The 9,728-nt window shown below is 46.5% G+C and overlaps 1 protein-coding gene across 5 annotated transcripts in view; it reads left to right on the top strand.

Annotated features, from left to right (window-relative positions):
• The window catches only part of Mrvi1 (murine retrovirus integration site 1 homolog), a 108,385-nt gene that overhangs the window by 35,134 nt on the left and 63,523 nt on the right, over positions 1 to 9,728 (top strand). For 3 of the 5 annotated variants that reach the window (XM_021208212.2, XM_029544987.1, XM_029544992.1), the window contains one exon: positions 1,112 to 1,260. The exons of 1 other annotated variant lie outside the window; for it this stretch is intronic. In XM_021208212.2, the coding sequence (XP_021063871.1) occupies positions 1,201 to 1,260 (60 nt within the window). In that variant the 5' untranslated portion in view covers positions 1,112 to 1,200. Of the gene's footprint in view, positions 1 to 1,011; positions 1,261 to 9,728 lie in introns of those variants that run through there. One more of the 5 variants, XM_021208204.2, reaches the window with a different exon arrangement.

Here is a 9,728-nt window from a genome sequence, read left to right as displayed (position 1 = left end):
GAGAGAGAGAGAGAGAGAGAGGCCAACATGTCAAACTCTTGAGTTATGTCAAACTCTGTCTTAAACCACGGGGGGTGGGGGTGGGGGGGTGGAGAGAGAGAATTCAGCACATGAGTACCTTAGTTGAGATGAGATTTTCAAGATGACCAGCAGGGGTCACCTCAAATACTTCAACTCTGCCCCCATTACCTGTTAGAATAAATGCAAAAGCCAAGATGTCACCCTCTTTGACAGCTCCTGGCCTAAATGTCTCCAATTCTTTAAACACAAAGCAGCCACCATTTTAAATGGATATTTTGAATATTCATAACAAAGCAGACACCTTCCCTACTTCAGAGAGTCCAGCCCAGGGGGTTCTGTGTGCTACGGCTGTGTGTCCTTGTACCAACCTGGATTGCAGCACTCTGGTTTGGGGAACATTCCAGGCCCTCTCTGTGGAACAGAAAGTATGTCATGGGGAACAACAGAGCTTTCTGGATTTTCCTATAGGCTCCAGCACATTGCGACACTCACCTAGGACCTGTGACACAGTGGTTACTGTTAATGGCACTGTCCTTGGTTCTACCCATGGGGAGGAGACAGGCCACAGGAAAGGCTGTGTGGTATAGGCCTCCAATCAGGAAGACCTAGGTAGAAACAATTAGTTTTCTACATGACTCAGGACAAGTGGCTTCCAACCTGAGAGGCTCTTCCTTCACCTATAGAATGGGACTATTGATGCCTACCTATATCAAAGACCATCACAAAGAGTCAACTTGGTAGTGGTAGTCATGCACCCAGTAGGAGCTCAGTGGATGGTATCTGATCTCAGCGAGCTGTCCTCCCTTAGCTATAGCTTTGAGGAGCTGAAGTGTTTCTCTTCTGGAATAGCTGTGTTTACTGTAAGGACCAAATTAGATGCGAAAGGTCACCTCTGCCCATGTAAACAAAGCCAGAGAGCAAGAGGCAGTGCAGTTCCCAATGCCTGCTCCCAGCCTCCCCTCGCCTCTCCTCGCCTGATCTCTGGTGTTGATGCAAAACCGAACAGCTCATCTGTGGCTCTTGGACCCTGGAGCTGGAACCCAGCTTGGGACGGGATGGGGTTTGATTTGTCCTTTTGGCATCTCCCCAGCCTGCGGAGCCCAAGCCTCTCAGAGCATCCTTGGGGTTGGCACAGCAGAGGTTCCAGGCACGCACAGCCACTCCAACCAGGCGGCTGCCATGCCCCACATTCCTGAGGACGAGGAGCCCCCCGGAGAGCCACAGGCAGCCCAGACCCAAGTAAGTGCCCCTTCCTGCCCATGGCTGGCCTGGGTGGGGACCAAACTAAGCATTCTGTCTGAGGCCACAGCTTACAGACTGGCCGAAGTGGGTGACTAGTGTAGGCTGCAGTGGGTGCCTGGGGAAGGTGTGTGGCTTTCCCTCTGAAGAATTTGCTACCCCGAGTTCATCTAAGTGGCCAGGGTCCTGGGAATCCCGAGTGTGAAACCATCTAGAGAGTAAATGACCAAGGCTTTATGAGAAGTCAGATCACCTTGGCCCAAGATGCTTTCTTGTACACTTGAGAAAGATGTAGAGAACACGGGGTAGGGGACAGCCGAGGGTTCGGCTTTGAAAGAATCTGCTTAAAAAGAATACCAAAAGTTCATAGTAAAGGATAGGAAATAAAAATGAGTTTTTAAAATGTTCATTAAGAGTACCCTTAATGAGGCAGGCATGGTGGCCTGCAGTGCCAGCCTGCAGGAAACTGAGGTGGCAGATCACGATGCGTTCCAGACCAGCCTAGGTTACAGCCTATCTCAAAAACAAAACAAAACAAAAGCAAGCATGCAAGCAAGCAAACGAAGAACCCCAGACAAATAACAGCAAAGAAGGTATTGTTGAGGCTTTGTTTTGCAAATGAAATTGAGTAATTTTTAGCTCTCTCTATATATCATAAAGTATAGATTATGTTAATTTTCAAATTGAAGGAAGGAAGAGTCAAGCATATTGCTGTTGGTTTATTACTTGTTTCATTTCATTTTTGTACATGTAGTGTGCACATGTGTATTCATGCCAGAGGTTGATGTTGAATGCTTTCTACTGTTCTCCACTTTATATTTTTGAGTCAGGGTCTCTCTCTGAACCTGGAGCTCATCAATTTAGTAAGACTGGCTGGCCAGAAATCCCTAGCGTCTTCCTGACTGTTTCTCATGTTACCCCTGTCCTTTTTTTGTGTGGGTGCTAAAGGATAAAACCTCAAGTTCTCACGCTTACACAACAGGGACTTTCCGATTGGACCATCTCCCCAGCCTCTGCTCTTTTTTTTTCTGTTAACCAAACAATGCAATTGCATGGTCCCACATTCTTTACATCTTGTTTTATAGCAACATCATCAAGAGAATGTTTAAAGTGTAAGTCTATACCCATCTCCTCAAGATACTGAAGTCATTCCCTTCTGAAGAACCTATCTTTCCATCACTATCATATTTTCTTTATCTGGTCATTGGCTCAGCTCCATCTGATCCTCTCAGATTAAAGGCCGTGCTTATGAAGGTCACCAACATTATTTACTTTGACTTGAACTTTAGAGTTGGTTTGCACTGAGCTTGTGCTATCCTATTGCATCTGACCATGGTCCCACGTTGACCAGAGCCAGATGAAACAGGCTTGCTAAGCAAGAGAAGAGCATGTGAGTGAGTGCCATTTTTCCAGATGGGCAGATTCCTAATGAATGCTTTTCTGTTGTGACGGCATTTACTTTCTTATATATTAAAATGATGGGGACTAAGCAATCATTTAGAAATGAATAGTTACTTGTATTCCAAGATTCATGAGCTCAAATATGAACTTGGCAGCTTAGGGGTGGGGGAGTGTCTTTTCCTTGAACATCTAAAAAACAAGTTAAACTCCCATCTCTCTATCTGCAGACCATAGCTCCAGGTTCTAGGGAAAGCTCTACAACCATCCTGGGGCATCTTGAGCCATAGTGGGTGCTGTTCCTTAGCAACCCTCAAGGCAGCAGAGGGCTGGGGGTTTGGGGGAAGAGAAAGGGGGTCACAGCAGAAGGCAGACACTGGTGAGCAGATTCAAATGTGGCTGCTCCAATCTGACTTTCTTTTACTCTGTCACTTCTGTGTTCTTCCGTTAGTTGTCATCTCTGACCCTTATGGCCCACTCACTAACAATGGTACCACGCTAAACTCATACTCTCGTGCAAGACCTGGATCCAAAATCCTGGGCAATTTTTCCCAGTTAATTGTGGGTTTTGGTGACCACCAAGGCCATCAGAATAACCATCTGTGGGCAGCAAGAAGGGAGTTCAGTTGAACATGACTAAGTAGCTATGTTGGTTCAAACTTCAGAGTCTGACTGGGAGTGGTTTACTCTGGGCATATTTAAGCACAGCACAATTTGGTGAAAACTTCCTTAGTGATAATAACTCAACCCTGTGTGTACAATAAAGCACAAATGAAGCTAAATAAAGTTCAGTTGTGACTATACAGAAACTCTTTGTAAAGTACATGTGACACCATCCATTAAATGGGTTTATAGATTGAGGAAAAACAAGCTTTCAATTAAGGGTCTAGGGGAGATTCCAGTGTTGTCTAGGGCATACATATAACTCAAAGGCTATTAACCATGTCTGCTTCCAGCCTTGTGTTCAGATAACAGGTCATACATCCCTTCTTTCAAAGGAACAACCCTGTGTGTTTGACATTCTAGATTCCCCTAGTGCTTGTCTGTGAGCACGGAAACCTCCGACCTCCTACAAACAAAAGCACTCCTAAATCGAGCATCAGAATCAGCCTCATCCCTGGATGAAGAATGGGAGTCCTATTCTCCCTACACCTGCAGCCCTCAGCATTTAAGAGACTGTGCTGCTCTTATAGAGGACCTAAGTTCAGTTCCTAGCATCCACCCAGAACTGCCTGCAACTCCTGCTTTAAGATGTCTGATGCCCTCTTCTGGCCTACACATGCGTGCATGCACGCACACACACACACACACACACACACACACACACACACACACACACACACACACAGAAAAGTAAATATATTTTAAAGTACTTTCAAACCATGCTAAGCCATCCCCTTGTTACTCCTGTGGCTGTTACCTGCTTGTTGGTCCAGCTGCATGAGGACCAGGGCCTGGGTGAAGCTTCTTAGAAGTACAGCACTGGGAGGAACCCATGTGCTAGCTGTAGAGTCAATGGTTAAGTCCCTTGATTGGCCAATAGGAGCCCTGAATGCCAGTTCCCCACAAGCTATGCCTACCTGTGACCTGGAACCAAAACTAATATTTACAGAATAATGAGATGGGTTCTGATGGTCTCTGAAGGCTTTTCAGGAGCTGTGATTCTGTCTCTCGGCTTGTAGGAATCTGAAGCTATCCTGATTTTTTTTTTTTTTTTTTTTTTTTGCAAGTTGCAATGGCTGAGATAGCACTGGAACCTGGAGGAGGATGCTTGAGGGACTCAAGCCAAATGGGATCCAGGAGGCCCAGGTCTCTCAGAGAAGGCAGAGAACAGGGTTTAAGACTGTGATCTCTGTGGTCTGACCACATTGACCTTGAATTCCAGCTCCTCTGCATCCTCATTCAGAGACCTGGAAGCCAAGTCTGTTTGATTTCCGATTGTTAGATTCCCTGTGGTTCCCCGTATGCTACTTTGAACAAGGGTTAGCTGTTGCCACTTCTGTTCAGCCTGCTCAGCTCAACCCTGAGGCAATTTATACCCTTGCACAGAGGTTCAAGGCCCACATGAGATTTCCATTTTTTTACTTTCTGGTCTTGCTACCAGGCTCTGGGCCTCTCTGAGTTCTCCAGAAGCCAGATAGGCATCGTTCATAAAGAGCCTCTGCTCACACTGGGCTCCTGAGGCAGCACGGCCACAGGGGAGGTTCAGATCTCCCAAGTTAGCTGGAGCCTCCCGGGGCAGAAGCCTGACTCCCCGAGAGTACAGAAGTCAGGCAGCTAGGAAAGCAAGGCTGGCCAGGGTTCAGCCGGAAGTCCCTGTTCTGTGTGAATTCCCACTCTGTAAAACAGGCAAGGACCAGAGCATCCTTCCAAGTTTATAGCTCCCTGGGGTCCAGCCCTAGTTTTGAATACTCCAGTCCCAAGTCTCCGTTTCCCACCACTAGCCTGAGTGCTAGCTGAGTCCTCACAACAAAGTGCCTGAAGTTGGAGAGCTAGAGTGTTCTCTTCACTCCAACTGCTAATTGGAATTCATAATCCATCCCTACAGCGAAGCGGTGCCTCCTGGCAAAGACTCCGCAGTGCGTTCTCTGGGGCCCGGGCCCAGGCAAGGACACAGAGTGCCAACTAAATTGAAGCTGTTGGGACACATACTTTGGATCTTTGGGGGACCACAGATGACAGGCTGTCAGCTGGAAGAATCCTGTGTCTTAGTTTGCTTTTTATTGCTGTGATAAACATCACAACAAAATGAAGCCTGGACAGGAAAGGGGTTATTTTACGTTTCACTTCCAAGTATCAGTATATTACTGAGGGAAGTGGGGCAGGGACCTGGAGCAGAATGCATGGAGAATGCATGCAGGCCTGTCCCTTCTTCACTGTGCAGCCGCAGACCCCAGCTGCAATGTGACCAAGTCATCAGTAGTTTCCTGAGCTGTGACCAGGAACCACTTAGGAAGCAGACTCACTGGGACAGCATGCATACTCAGAGGCGCTTGGCACACTTGGGATGTAGGGACCCATGTCAGTAAGACCCTGAGTTCCATTTGTCCAAGTTCTTCTCTCCTTTGAGAATTTCTACAAGGCTCTAGGAACAGGTCACTTTAGCTCATAGACACAGCATCTGGCTTCCTGTCGTCACCTCCAGCATTCACCACTCCACCTCTGTCTTCCACCTCCCTGCATCCAGGCACCGGAAACTATTCAACTGTATTAATACATTTAGCTTTAGGTTACAAAATTACTCTTTGGAAAACTTCCTACATTTACATAATGTATTTACTCCCTCCTTCAATTCTCCATAGTCCCCACCTCTCTCTCTCTCTCTCTCTCTCTCTCTCTCTCTCTCTCTCTCTCTCCCTCCCATTTCTTGTTCCCTTTTGTTATTAATAACTACCCGAGCTACTTAGTGATGTTTATTCCACATGCACAAGAAGGCGTGGCCAACCTGCTAGCAGCTGCTTTCCAGATGGGGAATGACTCCTCCATAGCTATCAGCCCACAGCAGTTCCTCTGCTAAAGGTGAGGGAGTCCCTCTCTAACTGGGCTGGAATTTTGACTGGCTTGATCTTATGAAGGCCTTGAGCAGGTAAGCACAGCCGCTGTGCGCTGGTGTATTCAACAACCATGTCATGCTGAAGGTTAGCATTTTATAGCTCCCCTTCCCACCTACTGACTCTTACATTCTTTTTGCCCCTTCTTCTGAGATGTTCCCTGAGCCTTGGATGGTGGGAGGTTGACAAGACGACCCCTTGACAGCTGAGCACTCAATAGTTACTTATACTCGGCACCTTGACCAATTATGAGCCTCTGCATTAACTACCACCCACTGCGAAAAGAAGCTTCTCTGTAAAATTGAGAGCAGCACAAATCGGACATAAACCTACATGTTTAGAAGGCAGTTAGACAGTATGACCATTTAGCAAAACAACAGTAAGTTCTATTCTGTGATCTACGATCTCCCTAAGTCATGGACTTTTGATCAGGTTTATAGTACCAGGCATAAAATTCATCCTGGAGATCAGGGCTCACATCAATCAGAAAGGATTGTTACCCTCATAATCATTATACCACTCTTTCATCCATCAGTGGACACATCTTGCCAGACAGGCCAGTATTGTAGTGTGCAGGGTACATTTCTGGGTAGGATGGTTGGTGTCTTTTCTCCCCCAGGATCCTGCATAGCACCATCTGGCAATATGTAAGTCTGAAGGCAGAAGAGGGTTTTCTGGGCATTCTGGGTTGATTACTTTATGTCTTGCATCCAAAGTAACAGATTTAACTTTTAGTGCACTGTAGCTTGTGGCAGAAGGGCTTACTAAACTCCCTCTACAACTGTCCCCCCCAGGAGCACAAGCTCAGGTCAAAAACCTTTTCAAGATATTTGCTGGGCTGGAGAGATGGCTCAGTGGTTAAGAGCACTAACTGCTCTTCCAGAGGTCCTGAGTTCAAATCCCAGCAACCACATGGTGGCTCACAACCATCTGTAATGGGATCTAATGCACACTTCTAGTGTGTGTCTGAAGACAGCTGCAGTATACTCATATAAGTAAAAACAAATCAATCTTTAAAAAAAAAGATATTTGCTGACTTCATTTTCCTTCAGTCAGATGATAAAATAGCACAATATGGCCCTCTGGCTCCCCCAAACACACTCTGCCAAACTAAACCTAGCCTAGGCCACAGCTCTGAGGCACTCCAGCGGTCCCAAAGCATCTGCTGTGTGCTTCAGGTTTTGATGCTCCCAACAACCATTACTGTCCAGTCACACAGAAGCTCTTGTGGTTGAAGATCGGCTATTCAGGGGTATTGCCTCCCTTTCCAGTCCCCAGTTTATAAATAATTGAGGTGAGGTTGAGATAGGCTCTGAAGAAGCAGGCCTCTGGGTGTGGCCCTGTGATGGTCAACCTTAACCATCTTCTTGTTGGGATTTAGAGTCCCCTAGCAAACATGCTTCTGGGTGTGTCTGTGAGGTGTTTCCAGAGAGTTTAACTGATGTGGGAGATGCGCTTGAATGTAGGTGGCACCATCCCCGTGGGCTGGGCTCCCAGAATGAATCAGAGGAGAAGGTGAGTGGAGCACCAGCATCCACCACTCTCTGCTTCCTGACAATCTGTGCAGTATGACCAGTCACCGCACACTCTGCCACCATGCTTCTCAGCCATGATGGACTGCACCCCCAAGCCATGAATCAAAGTCACCCCTTCCTTCTTTAAGCTACTTCTGTTTGGGAAATTTGGCACAGTAGTGACAAATGTAACTGATACAGGCTCTAAGGAGGTCATCCCTTCGTGGAGACTTGGGGACCTCTGATCTTAAAGCCCCCAGGCTCCTCTTCTTGGGATCAGAATTGGAGACCCCAGTAAGCATCCCCATAGTATCATTAGAAGTTCTTTCTCTCTGTTGGGGTCAATGCAGTCCTTACCCTTGGGCAGTTGGGGCTCCTAGCCCATCACACTGGTCTGTCCTCTTGTAAGATGAGATGACAAAATAACACCCCCTGAAGCAGCCAGAAAGTTCCATAAAAGACCAAGAATGCTTCTGGGTCCAGGCTTATAGGTGTAAGCAGCGTAGCAGAGTACCTGGGCCTCACATTCAGGCGATTCCAGATGATCCTCAATTATGTCAGGTTGACAATTAGTACTAGCTCTTACAAGATTTAAATAACCAATCCTCTGTCAGAATGAAGTAGAGATGAAATTAAAGATGTGTGTGTAATCCTTGTAATCTTGTAAGGACCCCTTGGAGCAGAGATGTCCTTCTACAATCACTCAGTGAGAACCCTCATCTCATGTTCCTGCACAGGTGGCTACACAGTACTGGGGGCAGGTGTTGATCATTTATAGCTGTGAACACCCAGGCGAGTCATGTACAGGTCCACCTTTAGAACTGGAAGGAAGTACCTCTGCCACCCACCTGGGATGTCAGCATCATCTTCCTTGAGATGCTTCACTGCCATAATTTGTCTTCTGTGTCTATGATTAAAATACCTGAGACCAACCTAGAAAGTGTTCTTCTTTATCTCATGGCTTTAGAAGTTTAAACCTATGATCTATTGTTCCTGTTATCCCTGGGCTCAGAGTGAGGGAGAGCATCACAGCAGGGAGAATGTGGTGGGGCAAGGCCACTCATCCCATGATGGACAGGAAATGGGAAGCTTGACAGGAAAAGGGTGGTGACAAGGTAGCCTCTTCTAGGACATAGGTGAGCTAACCTGACTTCCTCTAAGTTAGACTCCACTCCCCTAAAGTTTGCGATACCCACCAAAACAGTACCATCAACTGGGGACCTAGACTTCAACCTGTGAGCGGTGAGGGGCATTTTATATTTGAACTGTAGCATCCACTTAGGTCATCACATCCTTTCAAGGTGGTCTCAGTTAAGATCTAAAATGAAATGTCTTCGCAGAAGTTTAAATAAAGCATTAGGATCTGGTGTAGGAATTAATGGTAACAGTTGTTGGCATCTGCTATTCATGGGTCCAAGCTCGATCTTATCATCTCCACTTTATTGTAGATGAAGGCACCAGACCTAAGATATTATATATTGTCAAAGGCCACCTAGCCATGCCACAATTAAGTGTAGATTCAAACTGAAGATTCCTAGCATATGTGATCCTATCTTCTTTGCCTCCTATTGCCAGTAAAGACACCGCACTGAGCACCACTGGCCTCATCTTCTAGGGTTAGATGGAAAGGAGGCTTGGGAAAGAAGAGTCAAGACGACTCTCACAGCACAGAAGCTACAAGAGAAGCTGTAGGAGTGCTTCAATTAAAGTAGAATGCATTTCAGAAATGGTGATCACAGTCAGGAATGCTTATCATGGTGGCTCATCTTCAGCTCCCATTGTGAGCAATAGAGTGGCTTGTGCTGTTTCTGTCTCTCCTTAAACAGTATGTGAGCAACCTGGGGTCAATAGATTGTTTGCACATCTATCTCTACTCTTAGCACAGACCTAGAGTATGGTAAGATCCTAGGAAAGGAAGGAAGGAAGGAAGGAAGGAAGGAAGGAAGGAAGGAAGGAAGGAAGGAAGGAAGGAAAGGAGGGAGAGAGGGATAAGAAGGAGAGGGAG

This window comes from Mus pahari, chromosome 1 (genome assembly GCF_900095145.1).
Source record: "Mus pahari chromosome 1, PAHARI_EIJ_v1.1, whole genome shotgun sequence".
NCBI lineage: Eukaryota > Metazoa > Chordata > Mammalia > Rodentia > Muridae > Mus > Mus pahari.
This window is presented reverse-complemented; position numbering and strand designations above follow the sequence as displayed.